The sequence below is a fragment of the Poecile atricapillus genome, chromosome 3 (assembly GCF_030490865.1).
Source record: "Poecile atricapillus isolate bPoeAtr1 chromosome 3, bPoeAtr1.hap1, whole genome shotgun sequence".
NCBI lineage: Eukaryota > Metazoa > Chordata > Aves > Passeriformes > Paridae > Poecile > Poecile atricapillus.
In genome coordinates this window covers 54,370,802-54,397,418 of record NC_081251.1, presented here as the reverse complement: position 1 = coordinate 54,397,418, position 26,617 = coordinate 54,370,802, and the positions used below count along the sequence as shown (strand labels likewise).

At 37.5% G+C, this 26,617-nt stretch overlaps 1 protein-coding gene across 6 annotated transcripts in view; it reads right to left on the bottom strand.

The window, feature by feature from the left end:
• Positions 1–20,223, bottom strand: part of LAMA2 (laminin subunit alpha 2) — a 341,474-nt gene extending 321,251 nt beyond the window's left edge. For 2 of the 6 annotated variants that reach the window (XM_058834226.1, XM_058834227.1), the window contains exon 1: positions 19,999–20,223. In XM_058834226.1, coding sequence (XP_058690209.1) covers positions 19,999–20,089 — 91 coding nt within the window. In that variant the 5' untranslated portion in view covers positions 20,090–20,223. The remainder of the gene's footprint in view (positions 1–19,998) is intronic. The other 4 variants (XM_058834221.1, XM_058834222.1, XM_058834225.1 and 1 more) reach the window with 3 other exon arrangements.
• Between the last annotated feature and the right edge of the window lie 6,394 nt (positions 20,224–26,617).

Below are 26,617 nucleotides of genomic sequence, written 5' to 3'. Positions count from 1 at the left end.
TTTTGCTTAAAATTAACATGCTTTTATAAAACACCGATTTCAAGACAATATACAGACAATGAATCCATTGCCAGGAATACTGCTTGTGCATGCATCCTGTTACAAATGAACACACACAGTTTAAGCCAGAGCTGCCATGTATCAGCCAAGTTACCTTTCATACAGGAGTACCACTGAGATCACATGCAGAGAAATACACTTTATCTGTACTTTCACAACATGCCTGCACTTACCACCACTCAAACACAGGAAGGAAGGAAAGAGTTATCTGTACTCAATTGAATTGTTGACTTTGTCAAATGCAGCTTAACTTCAGTAGAGTTCAGCTATAATGTTCAATACTTCATTGACTGAAATTGCAGTCATTCCATGCTCCCAAAAAGCCAGTTTATGTAACATCACACATAGCTCAATATTCTCCATGACAAAGTCTAGCTATTCTAATCTAAATTATTATATGAGTTTTAAACCCTGAATATTTTTTTACTTTATGAATATATATGTCTTTGCAGAGACCACAGAAAAACAGTTATCCTGTTTTTTTATTATGGAATTTAGTGTCTTATATTTTTAAAAAAGCTTGAGACAGTACCTTAGATACCGACAAAATATATGGGACATCCCAGATAGCACATATAGCAATAGCACCCAGAGGAAAAATAATCACATATACCTGATACTTAAATGCCGAGACAGATCTACAGCATGTAATAAAGGTAACTTCTGTCCATAATAGACCTGTGTCATTATTCACAAGCCTTTAAGAAGATTTCTAAGTTCATGTTCCTGAAATTTTTACTTCTCCACCAAACTACAGCTATTCATCTCTTTAAAGATCTTGCCTCCCCTATACGCCTCACAACCCCAAGCTGCAAGTAATTTCTCATGTTTTCCTGGATTGAGGTCTGCATCAAAGGAAAGTGGCTATTAGCAAGTTCTGTACCAAAGGAAGGTGGCTATTAGCAGATCACAAATGTCATTTCATGAGAATTTACTGGGTTTTCAAAAAAGTTCTCCTTGCAGGCTGCAGAAACTTAAAACTTCTTTCCCTGAGTCTTTTGATAAGATAAAGGTATATTAAGGTATATTATACCTTCTTTCCATAAATAAACGGAGACTTGGGCACTCATGATGCTCATTCATTTTCCATATGTAAACTAGTTGGTGTATTAAATGATCTGATCCCTCTATATCTGACAGAGCTCAGCAGAATAGAAAGCTTGAAACCAGACCCAAAGCTACAGGGATTTGCCTTGTAACATCATCTTGACAAATCTTGCCTAATTCACCACCTCATCTGCAGGCAAGTCAGTGTAACATCATAGTTGCTTCTACGGCCTCCCTGTTTCCCACTCTTGTTTTCAAGGAATGAAATATCTAGTCTAGTGAACATTCTGGGCTTAAAAGTAAGATTTATGATTTCTCAGACCTTATCTTTGAATATATGATGTACGATTTCTATAACAAATAATTTTCAAGTCAATTTCAGTCAGTAGAGATGGGGAAACGAGCATCATGAGGAAAAAGAGAGAAAATTACATAAATATAAAAAATATGTAGGAAGCATTAGTTTTTCATACTTTGATGTCAGAAAATAAGTTGCAAGGCCAAAACCTAATAGCTTTTTAGAAAGTATAACAAAGTGAAAGGATTAAGGATAAAATCCTCTTGAGTTTGATTTCCAATGCTAGCATAACAGACAGTCTTCACCTGTTATTTCCTTCATGTCAAACACTGAGACACCACAGTAACCAGTGCCTGAAGGACTCCAAGACCACTACTGCAAAAAATCATACCTGTTTAAAAATTCTAAGCCTAACTACATTTTTATGTAAGCTAAGGCTTCCCTCATTCATGAAAAGAGACCACATTAGAAAGGCAGATCCAGAAAAGCCGCAGGCTTCCAAAGTCTTGAAACAGCATCCAAGCTCTCAGGAGTGCAAACAGTAAATTAAGCATCCACAATGGCTCATCATGCCCAGGACCTAGATATTCTTTTAAAACAGAGCTGTAGCTCTTTCACCTAATTAAAAACAATTAAATTCTAAGAAAAGGCTTTAAAAAACAAGTATCTGGCATTCACCCGGCTTTAATATATTCATTAAAAATGTTCACAGCTCTCTGCTGATCAGGGAATTTTGTATATGTTCCATATGCTGCAGAGAGTTTAAGGGAAGGCACCACAAATACTGCCTTTCCCAATTTTCAACATCTTCCTCAAACTTTTATAAGTCAAAAATTGAGGCATGCTGAAAAGGCATTTAAATTGCCTAATGTGTACACACTTGCCACACATACTCTAAGAATCCTCCACAGTGTACATAATCTCAACATCTACCTTCAGGTCATGCAAAATTGCAGTTCATATATACAAAAGGATAGGCAGACTTCCCAACAACAGTTGTTTATCGTGTCTGATGCTATTGAGGGAAAAATCTTCTGTTGGCTCAGCTTTAGATTAGAAAGTACAAAAAAATCTCAAAGGAAAACAGCTCCATTATATTTGATTTATTGAAGTTCAATGACAAGATTGCCAAGTTCCTTTCAAATAGAAGTACACAAATCTAGTGAAGTAGTAACCATGAACCACACCTATTCTCTGAAGGTAATGGAGATGACACACAGCTTCTACTTTCACAATATTTGGGGTTTGTCATGCTACACAAATGAAACACAACATTTCCATTTTACAACATAAACTCATGTTTTCAAAAATTCTTGTGCCCCTGGAAAAATGAGAAAAGAACTGAAGAAACTTTACCACTTTTCCTCAGAAAGCTTTGTGATGTGGCAACCTACCACTTGTTAAAATACAGTCTTTACAAGGAATCTTACATGCCATCCCTGCTCCCCAAAAAACTATGAAGGGAAGATTCCACTGGGAGAGGAGGGAAAAGAAGAGTATGGCAATAGCCACTAAAAGTTGTGTACTGGTGATATGTGTTCTAGGAGATTTGGTTTATATCCCTGTTTTTGCAAATTCAGATGCCTTAACACTGGTCTAATAATACAGAAAATCTCAATTTTAAGACATCAGTGCTTGGCATTAGGTACTATCTTTATCTTATAAATACATGAAGTTCATATTACATAAGTACCCCAAGTTCCAGATACGATTTTGATTTCTTGGGCTATTTATTTTTCAGAAAGATAGAAATTAAATTAGTTGGAAAAAAGCCCGAACAGTAAACTTTACACAATAACATTGGAAAAGCTTTCTGCTGTTTTGAGTTCCTAGGCATGTGGTTCTCACTACATGAAATCTGCCATGCTCTTATGCTTTCTTCCCTGACATTGTAATCCTGACGTATGGAATATCTTACAGACTTCAATTTCCTGACAGGCATGCAGAATTTTCTGCACTATCTAGATAAGTCTAGAAAGTAAATTATTATAGGATGGTAACTATCATTTTGACACTGTTCCACTATGAGAGAAACAAGGGTTTCCTACTCTTCTCTTCGCATGGATTTACAAAAGTCACAATCATACTTATTTCTTGAATTCAGTTTACATGTATTTCAAAATGAAAGCTGGAAATACGCTTCCTTTTCCTTTCATAATAGCAATCTTTAACAACTATCACTAAACCATAAGTACAGCTGCAAGTAATATTTTACAGATGCAATTTCTTCACAGAAGAGCTATAAAACAACTTAAAACCATGTCTTTTTAACTCTCAGTGAATATAGCTGTGTAATAAAATGCCTACGTAAGACATTGGTAGCTGGTTTCTACTGACAGTTTTGCCAGTGAAAACTTTAGTTCTATGTCTTTGTATGTTGTTGTATGTTGTATGAAAGTTACAAACTTTCTTTGCCTGCAGTACTTGTAGCAAGCTATAGACAAAATATAGTCAACATGTAGTACTCAAAAATGAGAGCTCTAAAGAAAAAAGGAAGCTTTGCATTTTTCAGAGTAGGTCTCAGCTTCTGACTTGCTGTAGTTCTGGCTATTTCCACTTCACTCCTAGAAAGACTACAAGTATTGTTCATTTTCTAAGACTTCAATTACTGTCACCTCCACCAAGTATATGATTTGTGAATTCTGACATTCTTCCCCATCCAGTAAAGCGTCGGAAGCATAATTTTTGAAACAAACCAGATAGCTTCAGTACAGAGGACTGATCCATAATTGTCCAAAAGGATTTAAATACACGCTTTCCAGCTCCTAGGAGACTGGCCCAAAGTCCAAACTACTTGAGAAGGAGAGGGAAGGATTAGGCATTTTCACACTTCTTACTCAACTTTTTCTCCTGAATTTTGGAATATTAATTTGATCCAGAAAACAAAAGGAAGCATTTCTCAGTTGTGGGGACTAGACTAGTCTAATCTTTCATCACGAAAAGTTTATTGTAATATCATCAATATTTTTTATCATTACAATTCTTTCTTTGCCCTTCTATCTAAACATTATTGGCTTCAATTGCTAATTATATAATCCATTATTCAATTACATTATCTCTTTCTTCATGACCTCCTTTTTGTCTAACAGTACCAGAGTATAAGGCAAGAAAATAAAGCCCCTAAATTTGGAGCAGTTAATCTCTCTATTTAGATCTGAGCAAGCCTCCTTCAGAAGAGAAATCAGAGCACCTCAAACTTGTATTCTGAAGTTCTGTATGAAGTAAAACAACTCTGTTAATGAACATCTTCCTAATCAAGCTACACACCTGATGTTAACTTGTGTAGACACTTCCCCCAGCACTTCATGTCTCAGTGGCTTGGGTTTCTGTGGTAGCTTTCTTTCTTTGGTTTTCTTGAAATGCCATACTGAGTTAGAGAAAAACAATGTTAAGAAACTTCTAGCATAAGAGAGCAGCAAAACTTGCTTGTTTCTTTAGAAATATGAAAATCCTTAAGTGAAATGGGGAGACACTATTGTGTAATGCTACATATTTTAGAGCACGAAACCACCAAAACGCTCAGCATAATTAGGAAATGTGGACTTTGGAATTCATGTAATTCATGTCTAAACATCTGATGGAAGTCAACTCAGACAGGGAAACAGGAATGAAAGGGACCAGATCTTGGTATTTTTATTCATAAATTCTACTTAGCACTTAAAGAGCAAAAGAATTAATTTTATTTGTTCATACTAAATTTTGCTGTTGGAGTTTAATTCTCAATAAATAATCTATTGTATATAACTTCAACTAAATTTTTAAAAAGCTTACTTTGAGGAAGACAAATCATGATAATTTCATCACCATGGTGAAAAGTTTTTTAGCCATTGAAGAAACATGAAAGCAGTTGGTTGCCATGAAGATGCTGCTTTGAATAAAAGTATTTCTGCACATAAATGTACCATAAAATAAAACATAACTGCACTTGAACTAAACAGTCATGTAAATAGCAATTGCTTACCTTTTGGAAGCAAATCTACACACCAAACTGAATATAATAGTGTTTTTCCTGTTGTGATAGGGAACAGTTAATCACAGATTACAGGAAAAATAGGGGTAACAGAGAGCATCCATTTATAACAGAGGTTGATTTTGGATCCAAGCTTGTTTTATCTGGCATATCAGCAATACTACAGGAAACCACATTCAGATTAGAATGCATAAGGTTGAAAGATTCACAACGTTATCAGATTTCCCATGCGGCATGCTGTTGCTCTGGGCAGCATTCTAAGACTGGTAACAAAATCCAGATGCAAATCTAGGGCATTATTTTTTAACCTTTATTTAAATTTATAACTTCCTATTTATGTTGTTCAAATATCAAGTTTACGAGAGTGTGTTATCAAAGGCAAAAAAAATAGGCTGTGACCTGATTTAGAAGGCCACTAAACTTCTGCGTCCTTCATGCATTACTCGTCCTTCTGGGGCCTGACTCTGCAAACACTAAGCATTCCTCTAAAACAATAACTGGAAAATTTTCAAAAATCCCATACCGAGCATGCAGAACAAGAACTCTGAAAGTGTACTACTCTTTAAATAAAGGACAGTATCTCTATTTACACAATTCTTTCTACAGCCTGCTTCACCACTCTCTCCACGCCACTGTATATCACCTTAAGACAAATACCAAATTTTAAAACCACACATTCACCATGTTGCCATTTTTCTAGTCAGCTGATATATGTGGGGATAATCATCCATATTCACCAGGACTGGAGTAACAGAATATGTGTAAAAAAACCCTATATATATATATTTTTATATAGCCATAGCTATAGAGATACAGAGATATAATTTTTATATATATATATATAGCTATAGAAACAGATATAGAGATATAAACATATATAAAATATATTAAAATAACATATATTAAATATACATAATATTAAATGTATTATGTATATATAATATCTAAATATATTTTATTGTATATATTATATTATATATAGTGTATATATATATATATATGTTTATATGGATTATGCCATGCATTGCTTAAAAAGCATCAGCCAGAAGAATTTCCTGGAATATTGTGCTTGAATACTCCTATCTGGGAAGGAATCCTGACCCCAGATTCCCTCAAGCAGATTAATTACAGATTTTAAGAAAAACAACAATCCCTCATCACACATTTCAAATAACTGAATCCAACAACAGACTACCCAGTATCATAGAGCATCTGGCTTCAGAAGTGTTGCTATTTTTCAAAAGTACATTCTGACAAGAGAGCCTCTTGCTTTGTAAAAAAACCCAAACAAACAAAAAAAACCCCACAAACTAAACAAAAAAACAACCCTGTCACTTCTGAGGAAGACAAAGGTTCATGTACATATGCATGTTTTTCTCAGACAAGAACTACTTCTATTTCCAGGCCTATTAAAATAATACTCTTGAGCCTTTTTATGAGGCTGAGGACTGACGCACAAACGAATTATTCAAGGTATGTGCACCTCACCTTTCTCTATCAGGTCTTGTACCAAGTAAGTTGCCAGATTCAAGGATAAATTTGTCTGTAGGCAGAAGACACGAACCTGCTAGATTTAACAACATTACTAGAATACTAAAATTAATTCAGTATTCCATTATACATCCATTATATCAAAAGCACAATGCACTTATCTAAATAGCAGTATACAGACCTCATTTATGAATGTGGAAAGAACAGCTTAGCTCACCTTCCAAGTCTGTCTATTCTAGACAGACACAAGAAATTCAATTTAATGGACGTTATGCGGAAACATTCCATAGAGAAAGGGGATGAAGTATAACAATATTATTGATACACGAAAAGGCTTCTTCCAAGGATGAGAAATACGATCTGTCTCATGTCAAGAATGCTCTTAAGAACACTATTTCAAAAAACAAAGTGCCTCAGAATAGCTACAATCTCCTTCTTTCTCCTTACAGTCTCTATTGCCACAGCTAGGTCGTGTCTAAGGGCCATCTGTCTGCTTTAAACTACATGCTCTTTATCTCAGTCCTGCACCCATAGTCTAGTATCAAAAACACAGATTTACTCAACACTGTTGCCAAATTCTGAAAGCCCTAGATTATTCATGTGGTTGGAATTTTAATGCATCTCAGCAATATGCAGTAATTCTAAACATTATATTGCATCTTAATAGAGCAACATACATTGTGATGAAGCTTAATTTCTCTGATGTATACTAGAACACACCAGGGACAAAAATTCAGTTAAGATTTTAGTAACAGAACATCCATTAACTAGAGATAAAGTAGGTTAAAATTTCAGGGTTTTTTTTTTTTGAGAAGAAAGCTACAAAGATATTCAGGAAGAAAACAGCTTGTGTGTGCTTGCCAATTTAAAAACAAACAAATAAATATAAAGCAAATATACTAATTCACTTTCATGCTAATTATATTTCCTAGTGGAAACTAAGGATGAGAAGTATAATATCTTAAAATCTCTTTAGGTCCAATAACACTAAATACACTCTTACACATTAAATCCACCTTAAAATCTAATAAGGTGTCAGATGCAATTAGCTCTGCTCATAAAAATTAATCTGAATTCTTTTAGAATAAGCCTCTAAAACCTTGAGCTTACTTCTTAAGACACTTTATCCAATAAAGGCTGAATCCTTTTCTGAAGTTTCTTACCACTGGTAAAAATTACAAGAATTATTTGTACATAAAGAATTATATTACTGTTTGGCATTACGCCGCATCAGGTTTTCCATAAAACATAGATACATTCACAAGTGCATATGTAGGCGTGATTAATGTTTATGAAACAGAACAGTGGGATTCCAGAAGTACCATATGATGACATGTCAATATTTTGATCCACACAGACTCAGAACAGCTGTTTCTTCAGCCCAGCTGATACAGTGAAAACATCTCAAATTCAACACAGATAAGTTTAATTCACAACAAAAGAGACTACTATGGATCTGTATATGTAATTTTAAAGAACTTCCCCTAGCATACTATTTCCAGGATTAGTTTATCTTTAATCTTTTGTTTACTGTTAAGGTACTCCTGTAGAGTCAAAGGAGCTGATACAAAGATAGAAACACAGCTTCACTTAAACAGGAAACAACACTAAATGCTTCTTCATAGCTCTGTATAGCCACTCACTCCCTAGATTTCAACTACAGCAAATACTTCAGTTTAACAATTCATTCTGACACCCCTGGGACCTCCTGGACCCGCTTGTTCTTCCAGACATTGTAGAAATAAATGGCTTGCACACGAATACATTCATCAGAACAGTAAGACAGAACAAAATGTTATGTTCTATGTTGTATACTTCTTCCATAATGACTTGGAGCTGAATTCTTGCCACGAGGAAGCCAGTAAGAATCTCACTGTAATTTCAAACAAACCTAACTTTCCTCTAAAATGAATACAAATCACACAATTTTACTCAGATATTTCAAGTAACAGCCATAAAGGAAAACCAGGTAGTGATTGAGAGAAAATTGTTTCATTGGACTCTCTGTGGATTTGGTTTAACAGGGAATACATAAGTTCACTTTCACTTCCAGAAAATAATTGTAGAGGAACTGTCATAGTGTAGACAGATGCTACATTTTTAAACTAATTCCAGAAGTGATTTAAAGGTGTGCTATGCAGAATATAATGTCTTTTTAACATGAAATTTAATAATTACTTGAGTTCATTAAACTGATTGAGGAAACAAATTCAATCTCATTCCAGATTGTCTTAATAATGTTGACTCACTTTGAAACTACATGATCTATTACAAAGATAGTTAGGTCAATTAATGGATTCATTCATCAATGGATTTTCAGATAATCGCAAGTATTTATTTTCATACCTTTCAGCTAAATTTCCTTTTAATTCTCAGAAACTACTCTACACTATGGGAGAAGAGTAGCTTAAGAGACCACTCACCTTTTATGGACCATGTGTGAAGTCGTGCACCTGAGCAGTAAAAAGTCTCCTACGGGCACATTTTTCCCTGGGGGTCTGTCAGGTTATCTCAGGCACACACTGTTCAGTCACTCAGCTTCTTTGGCACAAAACTGATTGAGCCCTTGAAACAGTTACTGGGAAGAAATCTCTGCTGGCAGAACAGCAACGTCAGTGCTGTTCAGCCTAGAGTAGAGAAGTTTGCATGAAGACCTCATACAAACCTTCCAGGGTCTGAAAGTGGCCTACAGGGAAGCCAGGGATGGACTCTTCTTCAGGAAGTGTAGTGACAGGACAAGGAGTAACAAGCTCAAACAAAGAGGAAAAATTTAGTTTAGATAAACAGAAGGAATTCTTTACTGTGAGGATGGTGAGGCATTGGAACAGGATGACCTTAAAAGCCCCTTCCAATCCAAGTCATTCTGTGATTGTTACAGCAGAGGAAGTATGAAGTCCATACTATGAGTGTTACAGCAGGAGTTGTTTTCACTTTGCAACTTACACAAACCTGTATTTATAGAAACTGTAAATCTATTTAAGCCTTACTTTTCCTCACTTATTCAAGCTGCCTATTCCGTGACACTTCCTGTGCTGTGCTTCTTAATGTTTCCAGGCATAAGTCTTTCCATGAAAATATTTACAAATAAAATTAAGGATAAGTGAGACAGAGAATTTCTTGCATGAGAAAAGTGAAATGGGTTTGTTTCACAATTACACAGAAGTGAGGTGGATGATTAAAGTACAGTCTATGTTCAAGCCACAATACATTTCACCATTTTTGAAGCAGACTGCCTACAAATTATCCCATCTTCCACAGAGATGGTTAGATACACATGAAAATTGATGGTCTATAAATGACTGTACAACTGGAATTCCTGATCAGTCATGGCAGCTTAGATAAGGCAGAACACTTGCTACTTGCTGGATCTTTAATAAATGAGTTGTAAGAAACTAGCTGAACCCTGTTTAGGTGAATGCTGCATTTTCTCATGCTAAGTGAAGAAGAGCAGAATTAAGTGAAGTATTACAAAAAATTACTGAACAGCTTCCAACATAACTAATGTTCACATCTATCTGTATCTATCAATTAAATTTAAGACTAACTCCATCCCAGACAGGCATATAGCTTGTCAAAATTTTTATAAATTTTTCCATAAATGGAGTTCTTTCCTTTTTTACTGTGATACCACAGTTTATGATACTCAGACTGCTCTTCTGAAAACCCAGGTCTACTATTATACCCTTATTAATACGTCTAATACACATTCTTTGAGAGTTTCTTTTCTCCATATAATATAAAAAACCACTCTGGATCTCGCAAATGCAACATATTTATCCATGTCTTTACTATTTCTACGTTTGTTCTGTCATCTGAGCATCATATTTGCTGCCTTCTATTTCTTTTCTAATGAGGCTGTTTATATAACTGTTCAACAATCAATTGTATAATGCCATTACTTTATCAGCACTTTTACAGCAAATTCTTTACAACCTTCCATAAGCTTTGAATTCAAATACCTATTTCTCTTAGAGCCTTTGAGCTGAAAGCACTCCTCAGCTTTAATTAATTTGTATCCAAGTTGATTTCACAAACATTTTCATGCTAAAAACAAATCTTACACCCAGAGTTGATAACTTCTTAAATCAGCTTTTCTATCTTTCCGTATCTGTTGTTCAGATCAAAACCCCGGGGATATTATCTATGTTTTCTATAATGCTAAACACAATCAGAAACTATTGTGTACCTTCCATTAGTTTGTTCATCACCACAATTTTTCTCATCAACTATTTTAAACTATTTTAAATCAACTATTTTATCCAGCACCATACCACCTTCTCCCTATATGGCATTTGTATCTTAGTCCCAAAGAGCCTGGAATACAAAGAAAAGGTTTCATATCAGCAAAGGTTGATTCCTGAAGCAAAAAGCTTCATTTCTTAGCAGTAATCTCACAGAATATCTGATTATTTTTATTTTTCTTCTTTCAGACAGGCATAAATAGTCTTGCCTCCCAAATTTTTACTCTCAACAAGTACATTGTGTTCCTCAGTGTTCTTTTAAAACAAGCACTGACAACTTTTACATGTTTCTGCGATCTCACGTGTATCTGTAAGCTGTGTTTTCAAATGAAAAGTCATAAATTACTAAAATAAAACCCATATTTTATAGATAATGAAAAACAGAAGCACTATGCAAAAACTATACACACAGTTTTGTACTCTGCCCAAAGTAATATACTAAACCAAGCCCTGATCTCTCTCTCTTACTTGTGACACACATACGATTTCATTATTTTGAGCGACATTATGGGACATAATTGAGGTGCAGGCAAAAATCAGACTGGCAGAACAAGTAGCTACATCAAACCCTCTGAATTAGAGAAGTTTTAAATAGATATTTTGGGACAAAAATATATTACAAGTGGAAGCAAAGTACTGTACAAACAGCCTTCAGACATGTGAATTATCATGAAGAACCAACGTATTAGAAGACAGGGTGTCCATTGATTCTTTTAGATATTATTCTCTATGAAATACAGCTGATTTTGAAATCATGAGTGTACCAACCCTGACAAAAGGATAAGGTTTATCCTCAATGAATAGAAAAATGACTCAGGCTAACAGCTTGAGTTCCACTTTATTCTTATGAGACAGTGTCTTACTTTCCCAAGAACTGACTCAAACTCTTGATGCAGATGATGATGATTATTGCTATTGTTGCTTTCTCCATCACTTTTATATGCCACAAAAGTTCTTTCACCAATTAAGCTATGAGCTTCAAAGTCACTTTTCAGTAACTACTTTCAATATGGCAGGCAGATTCAGTACTTTTTCTCCTCTAGTTAGCAAGCTATGAAGATGATAGAAGCATTTAACTATTAATTTTTCTGGCAAATGATTGTCTTACTCTCTACGTCAAAGCTCCAGTGGGGAGAAGAAGCTGAAGCTGCATGCATAATCAATTATTATAGGGTATGAATAATAAGGCTTCCCACCTACTCTGAATTTAGAAAATATTTCTCATATTTACTATGTAAGCATAGAAAAAGTGACACACACAGACCCTAAGTCCACACAATGCACAACCTTAATACAATGGAACTAATTGAGAAGGCTGCATCCAGCTGCAGAAAGACATTGTGCTTAACTCAGTAGGCATATTACAAATGTATTTTTCAATTAAAAAATGGTGTGGGTGTTTTTCCCATGGTAAAGAAAACCTTTTTCTGTGAGGGCTCAGTCATCTCTAAGAAGGAACGATTAATAGAAAATAATCTCCAATTGTACCAAAATCAAAAACCAATGAGAAATGTACTCTGGTTTATGCCACAAACTACATGCTGGAATTCCTATATTCACAATTGAGGTGTTGTCACAATGGTTATAAAAGCTGACTAAAAAAGTGATCCACAGGGATGAAATAGTATCAAGAATTGTGTTTTTCCTGGTAATATTAACTAATTCAGTAGTGTCAATGATGGTTTAAAGTTAAACATAAGAAATGTACTTGTGGTGGTCTGCAATCCTCTTTTTGTTGACAAGGCAAAAATTCATGCATAATTCACACAGTCAGATTTGATATGCAAGTGTACCACATCCCAGTCACCAGCTCTGGGATTTGCACAAACATACTTGTTCTATTCCTGGTGGTCTCACATACCAAATTCAAAAGCCCTGTATGTTTACCATGTTACTTCGTACCCTTTGAAAGGTATGGATTTCTTGTTCCATACAGCTCTCTGGCTTTCAGAGGTATCCAGACTACTCATGTTATCACCGCTGCAGAAATGCTCAGAAAATGCACAAAACAGTTATCCCTACCGCACAGTATTTTATCACATATATTTAGAAACATAATCATATGTAAAAATAATGTTATTTGTTCCTTCTCTCAGCCTAAAAGTTATTCAGCAACAAATGTATAGCAGTAGTTCTTCATTCCCAGTGCAGGATAAGCTCCAGGAAAGTTAATATATAATGCAATTCCTTACAGTAGAGATTACCCAGACATTTCTGTGGAACAGGATTGCAAGCTCTTGACCAGTTAGCATAAAGAGAGTAATAAATTGCCACATTCAGCATCTCCCATCAAAACCTAAAGGTAGCCTGAGTGAAAGTGGCATCAAAAATTATCAGGGTTCATATAAGGAGCAGGTGTATATGTAGAAAACCAAACTAAATCCTAAATTAACTCTCATTATCACTGGAAGTGTGCAGAAAAACAGGGGTTCTGATTTCCTTTTCTTGCACCTCCAACCTCCTGACTGCCAGTCCCCAGCATTGCTCCATTTTCCCCTAGCAGTGGGAAATACATTACAGTATGTTTATTATACATACAGTATATATATACTGTATATATATATATATATACATATATATACATGGGAAATACAAACAGTATGTTATTCTTCTAATTCTTTCTAATCGACCTTGAGGAACACCCCCACTTATTGGGGTAGGTGAACAATGAGAAGATGAAGCAATTTGCCATTAAAAAAAAATCATATAGCTATAAAAATAATTTTTATATGCCATTTTGTTCACTTTTAGATAATTTTCTTTTTTATTACATCTTAAACCCATGAATCATGACGGTAGTACATACACGTCAGTTGGGACAGAACAAGGCATTATAATGGTATTTGGATAATCCACTCTGCAGGAATGTTCATTATTCTTCCTGAGCTTTCACAAGAGTTCTTTGGCATAATACCGCTACAGCTGCTTTACAGTCTAATGTTATTACAAGGTCTGATTCAAAGATAATGTCTGCTAGAGGAATCTGGCAGGGAGCAAGAGTCCTATGAAAATCCTTGTGACGCTAAGGTGTAACTAATGGAGACTGAACTGCTGCAAGAAATGTGAGTAGTAACTGTTATTTCTTTTGAGTGTTGCAAGAATCCTGAAGGATCTTGGTTATTTGTCAGTACAAAAATCACACAAATCCAATTTATTTTTTTTCTGTAAATCTTATAATTTTTCTAATAAAAATAAATCATAAAAAGTCTAATCTCAACCTTACCCACAGTACAGAAGAGGTGCAAAAAAACATTTTCTTCAGAACCTCTCTTATCTACATTTTTGGATTGAAAAAAACATGAAAACTGCAGAAAAACAGAAACTAGAAATTGGCTATCAACTACAGTAGCTGGTAAAAGAGAATAAATAGCATGTAGTCATCAGTAGGAGCCAGCTCATGAAATAGCTTTATTGGCAAACACAAGGAACTCCCTTTCCTATTTCAAACACATGGATAGAAACAACAAAGTTTAACAAACATAACATTTTGGTCTGTATTGCACATCTGTAAGCAAGATCTGTTCTGTATGATTGCTGTTGTGGCCCGAGTTGCTAGTGTGCGACATATGAGCTCACATATCCTAGACAAAACTCTCGGTTAGAAGAAAATTATCCAGTAATTAAGGAGTTACTATCAATGAAAAGTAAGTTGGGAAAGAAAAAGAGGTAATTAGGTATGTACACTGGTTCACATCTGCATGTATTTGTGTCTTACCACCATTCCTGACCTATAAATATGAGTAGTCTGGACCTTGGCGGGGGGGAAGAAAAAGAAAACAAAAAGAAAAGAAAAGAAAAGAAAAATCCACCCTGCAGCAGGAATTCATGCTGCATCTTATTCCAAAACACGATAATCTCAAAAAACTGTCAGTCCAAGTAGCTGGATAAGAAATTAGAACATGTGTGGGTGGATTCCTTCCTCCAGCCTGAATTAATTAAAAATGATTGTTTGCTGTATTATTTTAAAGCAGATTTTTGGAACAGGTTAAAGAACCACTGTTCTGACTTTAGCATTTCAAGCCTAATAAGAATGACTCATGTAAAACACTTGGAGGAAAAATTAATAATAAGGAGGTTAAATATAAAGTGTGTCTTACCATCTTATGTTCCTATTTGTTGCTTAGAGAAATTCACACATTCTTTTTGCTTGGGCTGTAGTTATTTCTGGTTAAAGCATGTACACAAAAAACTCTTGTCTTCAGTCAGTCTGGACAATTCTACATATTTCTAACACCTTAGGCTGGCCCTTTACTATTTCTCACTTTCTAAAGCTTAAATACATATTAATTCCCTCTGCTTTCACCTTCTCAGACAGTTATTAAACTACAAGAAAGTTATATGAACAACAGTTTTGAAGTGAAAAGTTAAAAGCAATCACGACGTATATTTGAGAGCAGCATCTCCCACCATTTTGGGGCTGGTTAATCCCTACTGATCAGACAGTAGTAAATACTGCTGAAAGAGTTGCTAGAACTGATTATGGTCTTGTACACATACATTTACATAAATAACAATAAAAAAGGAAGAGAAACCATCATTTCCAGATCACCAAAAATTTATCTGCCAGAACATTAAATAGCATACAGACTGGCCGTGAAAAGGGAACACAAAGAATGTAGGATTCAGTGAACAGTTTGGTACTTGTCATAAAATCCTGAAGCTGGATTAAGTAAATATTAAAAAAAAAAATACACAAAATTTTACATACTCTAAGATGCCAGATCTCCACAAAAGATGTAATCTCTTTCATATTTTTGAAACCAGAGTTCTACACAGGTTGACTTACATGGACTGAATGGCTAAATTCTACCTTTCTTCTTGCAGAAGATAAAGTAATTTAGGACTCTTTTTCTTAAATAGCCATTGATTTTCAGTGATCATACGGTAAAGATTTTTGCATTGTTTGTATATTTGCTGATATTGGGTAACAGTCTCAAAATTTATTTAGGTGAGAACAAACTGATAAACAATCATCTAAGTCATGTTTTCTCAAGACAGTAGAATGCAAATCTACCAACTAAATCTCTTACAAGCCCTGTTCTCCAAAGACAGCCAGCAAAATGCTTTGAATGTTTAAATGCCATCAACCATGATGGAAATGCTCTCCATTACAAGATTAGAGCTGGGTGGTGTTGGTTAGTTTTGAAATTGACCTTACTCCAAAGAAATGCCTACGAAGAGGAAACTTGGCTTTTGCTTTAACAGATTACATAAACAGAGCATTTGGGGTGTTTTTTTGCCTCAGGAAACAGAGAATCTAAGTCTACACAACATTCTTCATTCTTAGGATCTGAAATACTAAACTAATGTCCTATTAGCCTTGTCTCTTGACTTTTCAGAATAGAGGGTATAATATACACACGTTTGTATGTGGGAAGGGATCTTATAAATCCTAGTTGCAATGGCATAACACAGAGAACACAGTTTAGTTTTGAACTAAAGTCTCTGGAAACTTGTACACCTACAGAAAGACTTAAAAATATTGACCTGCCTGACACCATCCACTGCCTAACAGACTGGCACCAGTCATATCCTGCTGATGTTCATCCCTCATTTCTCTTTCAAGTGAGAAATCTCACTATGACTTTTTAAGCATCCCATATACATCACCTCTTGGAGTCAACTTACACTTCCTTCCACACATGCTAAAAGCACCTGTACTCCATGAATTATCTCCACTGGTGTCAGCAGCTGACACTACAGATCAAGTTACTGTGCAATGTATGCTCCTTAGCCCTGTCCCTACTATTCACACCTTCCTTTCACAGACACATAGCTTCCATTCTCTCTCATAACAGATACTGACATCCCTTCATAAACGCATGAACTCAAGAACAAAAGAAATTTTACATTACTTTCGAAATTACTACTATTTTGGTTCTCTCCCATTCCACACCGAATGAGATGAACCAAGGTTCAAGATTCAAAGGAACACTACATAACACTTTGGCCAGTTTGCCTTAACTGCAAGTTATGTACTCCTTTAAGAAACACTGCTGAAGAACACACATGTCTTTCCAGTTCTGATTCTCCCATTTTCTGAGAAATTGCACTGGTTTTGGCTTGGGCAGAGTTAATTTTCTTCACAATGGCTCACATGGGTCTGTGTTTTACATTTGTGTTGAACACAGTGATGATGGTAATACAGAGATGTTTTTGTTATTGCTTAGCAGGCCTTACACAGAGCAAAGGCTTTTTCTGCTTTTTATACTGCCACACTCATGAGGAGGCCAGAGGTGTATAAGAAAATGGGAGGAGACACAGCTGGGACAGATGACCCCAAATAACCAAAAGGATATTCCATACCAAATGACATCATGCTCAGTATATAAAGTGGGAGGAAGAAGGAGGAACTGTGAGATGTTCGGAATGATGGTGTTTGTCTTCCCAAGTAACTGTTATGCGTGATGGGGCCCTGCTCTCCTGGGGATGGTTGAACACCTGCCTGCCCATGGGAAGCAGTGAATTAATTCCTTGTTTTGCTTTATTTGCCTGCACAGCTTTTACCTATTAAAATGCCTTTATATCAATCCATGAGCTTTTACTCATCTGATTTTCTCCCCAGTCCTGCTGTTGAAGGAGTGAGTAAGGAGCTGTGTGGTATTTGGTCAGTGTCTGGGGTCAAACCATGACAGAAATTCTTCATGACTATTTAGTGTTCCAACAACAAAAGAACAGATAATATGTGTAGCTAAGAACACAAAAAAAAAAAAAAAAAACAACCAACAAAAAAAACCCCAGCTTGAAATTAACTCCAGGTTTCTAACCACAGTATGTCTTCTAACAATTTTAAAAGGAAAAAAAAAAAAAAAATTAACCACAAGAACAGAAATAAAAAAATAAATACAGACTGTTCCCATCTTTGAGGTGCAAGATGTTCTTGAACTGTTCTGTTCTATAAAACAACATGGGAATTCATTGTGATGTCTCAAATAGTGTTTTTCAAAGCATTGCAGCTCTGTTACATAATTTTGTCCACAGACATGCAACTGATGCTAACAATTAGTAAGCAATACTTAGCATCCAACGTTATGGTTATTACCAAATAACATTCAAATCAAAAAACAAAAGCTGTAAGTCTAAAGATATAAACCATGGGTCTACTAACATTCTTGTACACATTAAAAATCCCCCAGGACTTCAGTGAAATCAGACTTTCCTAACTTTTGGCAATACAGAGGAACTCATTACCTCTTTGTTTGTAGTGGGCAACACAGTGACATTTACATAGTGCTAGCACCTCCTAGCAGCTGCAACAGATCTTAAAAAGTATTTTAGAAGACAGTAAATGGCATAAAAATTTGGCAGGCCAGGACTTGAATTCAACTGTTAAGTTTAGAAGGTCTCATCACTACATTAACATTTAATTAAAAGTCCTAGGATTCCTCATTGAATTACAGAACTCACTTATAGTATCAGTGATGCAGCAGATGAACACCAAACACACCCACTTCTAAATTAAAAGGAAAATAATTAACATATCTCTTCACTGTTGAGGTTAAAGAAAACCATGATACTGCATAAACAAAAGGACATTCTCTAAAAGTGTCTGCGTGTATGTGTGTAAGAGAGAGAATACTAAAAGAAACGCCGCATCAATATTAGCCAAAAAATTTAATTTGGAGGGGGAAAAAAATAAAAAAGAAGCTCAGCAAGAAGAAAATGCATTATGTACTGCATTTTAAATGCTCTACTTTTAAAATCCTAGTCTTTAATGTTTACCAATAAGTCATTATCTAAACACAGTCTAATTCTGGGTGAGATTTTATCTACACAGATATTTGATCACCTGCCATTTATTCTTACACAGTAAAATTCACATTAAGTTGTCAGCTGCTTGAGACCTTTTCTCATGAAATGTCAGTGCATTGTGTTTTCTAAAGTAAAACCTAAACTGTAAAAATTCCTAATCCATAATGTTCACCCTATCATATGACATCATGGCCAAAGGAAAGATAGCTGTTAATACAGGGGCTTGAATTAATTTTATTTTGACACACCCACAGTATCTTCTAACTGAATTAATTTCAGCAAGGCTAAAAACATTAAGACCACAAGTATAAGCACCAGAAGAAATATTGTGGGCTGAAGAATGGTTTTAAGGATTTCCTGTGAGAGCTGAGAAACTGACTAAAGTTTATTTCTCCCGTACCTGTACAACACCCTTTTTGATCTTTCCACAGAACACTAGCTGAAAAAGCAAACAAAAAATCCCCTTACAGTGTCAACACACCTAAACACTGCATAATGCATGATAATGGTATGTCTAAGACATCTACTACCCATGCAGGATAGAACTGATTCTGTTCCCATTCCAGCCGTGGTTGGTTTTTAACACAGAGAAAAGCTTTGCGACGGGCTAAGCGCATCAAATTGCCACCTGAACTGAAAGCAGCGCAGGCAGCCCACACGTGTTTCAACACAGCCTATCAAGCTTCCCCTGTCACAGAGATGCCAGCAGACGGGCACATCCCGGCTGGAGGAGGGATGCCAGCAGATCAGCCCGTAACGCTTGTGCGAGCTTCGGGAGCGGGTCACGTCCCTCACCTACACGGTTCCCCCTGCACGTCGGCCCACAGCGCTGCCCACCTGCGCTGCTCCGACCATGAGGCGCGTGTGGGAGGGAGCGGGAATTGCCGCGGCAGGCGGGATGTGCCGGGGCCGCAGCGCAGCTCCCGCAGCGGCCCCTCCTCGGCCCGCACACCGAGGTACCAGCGCTGGTGCCACCCGCCCAGTCCCCTCTCTGCAGGCTGGGGGTCCCTTGTCACACTCGGTGCCTGTTCCCTCGTCCCTCCCGTCACCAGAAGGACTCCCGAGCGGGTGGCGAGGTGGCCTCCCCCTCCGCGGTCCCGGCCGGGCGGGCGAGGCGCGGGCTCCCCGCTCCCCTGTACCTCTTTGCGGCGGCGGAGGCGGCGACGGCGACTGGCCTCGGCTGCCGAGCGCCGCCAGCAGCAGGAGCAGCGGCAAACTTTCCCGAGCCATGACTGCCGGGCAGCCGAGTCGTCCCGCCGCGGGACGGCCGGCCGAGTGAGCCGCGGCCGCCGGGAGAGGAGAGGAGACCCCTGTGCCCCGGGCAGGGAGCAGGAGAGCAGGACACACCCCTGCCTCCCCTCACACACTCCCCGCCCCGCCGCCGGCTCCGCGGCCGCCGAGCAGCGAGCGGGACCGGTGGGCAGCGAGGGGCCGGAGCGCGGCCCGGGAGGAGCTGCCGAGCCCCTCGCGTCGGGAGCCCCCCGGAGGCGCCGGGCTGGGGAACAGCGCGGATCCGGGCTCAGGGCTCCGGGCTCAGGGCTCCGGGCGGCACGTGCCTGCCCGACGGCCGCTCCCCGGAGCTGAGAAGTGTTCTCTCATGGAAGTGTGCTCGCCATTTAAATTAGCCTTTATCGGGTTGTCCGACACAGGAAAAAAATGCCTGTGCTGGAGCGGGGGGGAAAAAAAAAATAGCCTTCTGAGAGACACTTGGGAAACGAGGGTTGCGACGCAGTGAAGCACATTTGTCCTGCCGTGCCTGGGAGTACTATGTCAGCGCTAGCTAGGTATGGCAGGGAAAAAATCGATATTACTGCATAAAGGAAAAATTAACCTTGCACTAATATAAAATGTGGATTAAAAACTATTGCATAGTTCTCCTGAAAAAAAAAAAAAAAAAGTCCGTAGAAACCAGGTTTCTTCATGGAACAGCGAGGCTGCCAACCTGAGCACACTGAGAAAGGAGGTCATGGGCTGTTAGAGTGAGCTGGGCTCAATTCACAGTATATCTGTGGCATAAAACCAAGATTGTGCTGGCAGCCCAGTTCTGACTTGAATGGTCATCTAAACAAGTCTTGTACCACTGCACTTCAAATTGAGCTTCCCTTGTAATTCACATCAAGATTAAGCACTTCTCTGTATTTCCCAACATAAATACTTCAGTACCTATGTGCTCATTGCTGTAGCCAGCAATGGGGATAAACGTGTGTTTGGTAAAGCGTCTATTTCAGCTCTCAAGCCATAACATTTTCTATTAATAAATTTGCCTGTCACTCCAAACCCAACATTTGAGGAACGCAGAATTTTGCACATGATAGACTGTTGCATCCAACCACACAGCCAATTTGTTTCTCTCCCTGTCATCCCTCTCCAAGCAGACTCACTCTTTCTCTTCTGATGCCCTTAGCCCATCACAAAACCTCTCTTCTGAGGTTTCTCCCTGAAAAGCCTGAACTCTGCTGCTGGGAATGCTGTTACTGGACACTCATTGCTTCCATGGCCTTTGGGAAGCTGCTCTGCCAGCACAGGACACAGGACAGCAACAAGAGTGCTCTGGTATGGCTCGGCCATTTGTCACTTGTAAGTCAATGGAAAATACTGGAGTCCTCTTGCCAAGAAATTATGTATGTGTGGTTTTCTGCATTTCTTACTTACTTGAAACCCAAGTTCAAGGTTTACTGCGATGATTTTCATCTTGTCAGCTTTGTTTTGTAAGTATTCATAGTCAGGGAACTGCAAGGGACAGAGAGGGAGATTATGTTTACAACTCTACCCACAGTTTTATCACTGTCAATATTTATTTAGTCTGTAAGGTGTTTCCCTACAAGAAATAATAGTCACTACTTTTTTCCAGCTACTTCTCCCTTTGCAATTCCCTTCATGCAAAAATTTTGACTGCAAGGAATTGTGTATATGTGCAAGAGGAATAATCTAGTGAATTAAGTACAACAGATAAACATTCCAACCCAAGTATATGACAGTAACGTGGAGAATTTAGTGCCAGTTTCATACTTAGGGGTCTGACTAAATCAACATAGGTTTGATTCTAATAACACATTTATTGGTTGAATTTGGTCAAGCATAGTGGCAGCTGCTTCATAAAAGCCATACTAGCATAACTTGCATAGTCCCCCAGCTGGAGAAATTCCTTCCAGGGCTCCAAAAACTGCAAGTTCTGCAGATGACTTTCAGGCAATACTCCAGAAGCAGATTGTAGAAACTGGAAGTGAGACCTGAAGGCAGGAACCTCTGCTGCTTTATGTTAAGGTCTCATCAGATCCGAGGTATCTGCAAAATATCTCTATGACTTGTGATCTCTATGAATTTGAGATCAAGAGCAGATTCGTTTGGGGGGGTCCCTACTTCCCCAAGTAATAATATTACACTAATATTAAATACAACACCTGACCTTACATGAGTTTTTATTTGAATTGGTTTACCATGCTGTTGAGCCTGTGTAGTCTTTAATGTGAGGATATGTTGTGAGAAGTCAGCCTAGTTTCAGTTTAGCAGCACTTCTGGCATACCCAGGAACCTCATCACCTGTCAGAGCTAATACAGAGATACAAAACTTTTAATACTTTGGGGACACCGAGAGGCAAGATATGTCAGGAAGACCTGCTGACTCATTCAATGATTTTTTACATATGAACCACAGGAAATAATTTCATACCATAAAATGCCAAGCTGTATCAAGAAGCAGAAAGATCAGGCTGCTCCAGAAAGAGAAGCAAGTTAGATGATGAAGTGGCACCACTGAGGTAGACAGGGCAGTGTCCTCCTGCAGTCTCTGAATGCAGAAAAGGAAGATCTTGGGGTGATAATAAGGATCAAACAAAATTACAGATCTCCAGACAGGTTCATAGGCAGGAGATGGATCTGAGATCAAGTCTGCAAATCAGGGTCAGGATCAGTGAGGTGCAAAGTGATGCACAGGTGTAGCTGCAATGTAAAACATGCAACATAAATGCAGCATCCACTCCTTAAATGCAGGGAGAAACGAACAAAGTTTCTTCAAGCTCTTCCTCCCACATCAAATGTGTCACCCCTGCCTGACACAAGGTTACCTGGCTGTGCCAGGTCAGAAGTGGCCTTGAGCACAGGCAGACAAACCCATAAGAGTGAGGAGACCAGGCTGCAGAGCCTGGAGCAGACCCTGGAGCAGAGCTGCACCCTGGGCTGTAACAAGCTAGATAAGAAGTTTTTTAGCTAAAGCAGTGGCTAAAGGGGCATTAATCCTCTGTACTGAGGATGGAACTGCTGGGCTGAGAAAAGGATGTGAGTAAAATCAGATAAGGACTTTTCTGGGAACCAATATGACTTAATATTTTCATGACTTTGCATTAAAGAGAGGGATTTTAAAATCAATTCTGCTGATAAAATAGGACTGGGGAGGACCAATGTATATTTTGTAATTTTTTTGCATTTATGTATACCAATATACTTAGTGAGTTTATACAATTTTTATTCTCACTGACTCAAACATAAAAAAAATCAGAAGATCCTAAATGCTAAAAGATCCTGAGTCATGTCAATAAGGGCTATCAGTAACAGTTATGAGAATGATCAATAAAGAATATAGCCCCAAACTCCTGGGTGGAAGTCAGTGAGTCACAAGGCATTTTTGAGTCACCAGAATGATGCAGCTATGAAATAAGCAAGTAAAGCCTAGAATATAAAAAGCCTAGCATCAGGGAAAATATTTCCAGTGAAGATATGAAAATTAATACTATTGCATCCCACGTAGGATATCATAGGGAATTACAATCACGCATGTTCAAGAAAAATTTATTCAGACTTAAACAGAGCAGAGGCCTCTGGGGAAGGGAGAGCTTATCCGAGACACATAGATTAGAAGGGTTTGATTTGTTTAACCTAGGAAAATAAGATGTGAGACAGTTCTTAGCATAACAGGGATGTTAATGGATGGAATTGTCATAAAAGGAAAAGAGCATAAGCAAGATACGGATCAGTATAGGCTGGGAAATGGAAGATAGTTTCTAATCATAAGGTGTGGAAACAGCCTTCTGTTAGGAGAGCAGAGGGGAAAAAATAATCAATTTGAAAGTAGATCTTGGCAGATTTATGAAAGTAATTCCATGACAAACTTGCCTGCAAAAGGCAGGACGAATGGATTTGATAACTTGTGTGACCCTGTCCTGTGTTCTTAAGTGGACTGCAGTCAAAGGATAAAGAAAATAAACATTAAAAATGAGCTTTAAAGGATAAAGAGAAGATTCAGATACAGCACTTAGGATGAGTTGAAATATGTGATCCACAAGAATCAAAGAATTAACCCATTTTAGGGGCAAGGTGAGACACAGTCTATGATTTGGACTCAAGTCAGGAGGAACCAGGATGTCCTCGTGCCAGGGTTGTGATCACCCAAAGCAGTTGTTAGGGAAGGGGCTGACAAAAGGCAAGTTAAAAGACAGACAAGGGATAAAGAAATGAGATATGTGACTAGGAATCAATATCAAAGTAGAGACCAGAATTAAAGATCAAAGTAGACAAAGGACACATGAAAAAAAGAGAGAATCTAACACTGATAGAAAACTATTCTTGTGAAGCCCTCTGTTGCCAGGGTCACCGAGTATTGTCAGTTTAAAAGCTGATGCAGATAGCTACAGGTCAGAAAGCAGTCCTGTAAAATTAAGGGGGAAAGAAAGGAAAAAATAATCAAAAGAACAGGGGGAGGATAGAATAGGCCTGGGCCTAGGTAATAAAGAGAGGGTAACTAATAATTTGGCAAGAGAGACTGAGAAGAGAGGATGACAGCAACAGCAGTTCACTGCATGCTGAGGAGCCTACAGTCAAGAGCAGAGTTGTTACAGTTTGATGATCTAGACATGGCATCAGGATGGAGCTAATTTCCAAATAGAGATCATTTTGTTTCAACCCCTCCCTTTTGCCTTGTTCACCACGCCTGTAATTAGTCAGATTAATTAGTACACTCAACCTACTTACTGTCATTATTTATCATTAACTCTTATAAAAGCTAAATGCTCATCTGTTAGTACCTCTGTATTGGTACTTAAGCATAAGGAACAGAGAGGAGTCATGTTCTTGCCTGATATTGGATTCTGTGGGCCATTTAGAAGTGCCACTTATTTCTGGTCTTGACTTATAATAACTTCTTTTGTGCTTATGCTGCTATTTTAAGTGGCTTTTGTTTTAATTTTGATCCTGTGAAAATAGAAGAGCAGTATCAGTGACATTATGTTAATGTTTAGCTGAGAATATGAAACAGAAAACAAATAGAATTTCTCAGCCCATAATTAATTTTTACAACCAAAGTCTTTATGTATTCTCCATAAATAATATACATGATGCAAAGTCTTTTGTGGCTCTGTTTTCAGAGAATCAGATAGCTGCCAAAAAAGACTTACTGATTTTAATAGCTACTCATTTCATTATAAAGAAACTAGAACTTAGACTGAAATGACACATAATTGTTTCAGTTTTAGAATGCATTTTAAAATACTTTCTATCATTCATTTATTTAGGAAGTCTATTGTATGTGAGAAACTCAAAATTGTTAGACCCAATTAATAAGAAAAGTTAACATCTACTAATTTTGCCCTGAAGTATAACTTTGCCTCTCATGGAATGGAAATAAAAATTATTTGGCTGAATCACCAGTGTGGGTTTTATGTTTCCCTGCCAGCCATTAATGAGTTGTGAAAAATAAAAATTAAAAAATAATAATAAAACACAAGATTAAACCAATTCTGTAGAATTAGATTGACTTGCCTTCCTAAAAAAGGATATTACTGCAAAACATGCAGATAGGGAGAGAAACAGATGGGCGATATCTGACAAATAAAATTTCCAGATACTGCCCCATCTGTTTCCTTCTACACAGTTCAGCTATAAGCTTTTTAGCATTATAGGGTTGCTTAGGTGATATTCCTCTTTGCAATGACATCACACCCAGAGACTAGCAAAAGCAGGTTGGTACAGTAATCTGAGAACAAGGATCAGTTCACTAGATGATTACCATTTTATATCCTCAAACGTACAGGCATTAAATTTCCTTCTTTCATAGTGGAAAGATTTTATCTTCAAAAAATTTTTTGGTAAACTCTTTGGCTTGTTTTTGAAATTGTTTTGCTGTTCCTGTTGATCTGTAGATCTGGAGACCATGTTACTATATCTGGTAAAATCTAAATTTTTGGCTTATCTGCCTAAGTTTTATTATGTTTTCTTCATTTCCTGATGCTTTTCTAAACAAAGATTATTGTTCCTCTCTGAGACTCTGATGCCTTAATTTATGAAAGAAAAATGTGTCATCAATATTGCTACATTTTACAAGACCAGAAATCATCATGGCCCTAAGGAGATAACCATACAGGACTATCCAAAAGGCAACACAATACCCCACACCTCACATATACCTGGGTGGGCCTGGAGACATCTGAATTTTTGGGTATGAAGTGCTAGAATCAATGTAATCCGCTGCAGGGTTATGTTTGCCCACAGGATTGCATCTTAATGAGCTGGCTGTACTATGGTTTGATGAGGAAAAATCTTTGGTATGTTTCTAGATCAAGGCCTTTAGAGCTCTGTATTATAGTGCAATTGAAGCTGACGATGGTTGTGTCTTAGAATCGAGAAGCTTGTGTCTAACTAGAAGGCAAATTATCAAAAAAGAAAGGAAGGAAAAGAAAGGCAGGAACTCAGGAAGCAAGGAAACATTGAATCTCTTAAATTACAGTTGAGTTTTTCTCAGCTTATTTACTGCAAAACAGAAAGGGCCAA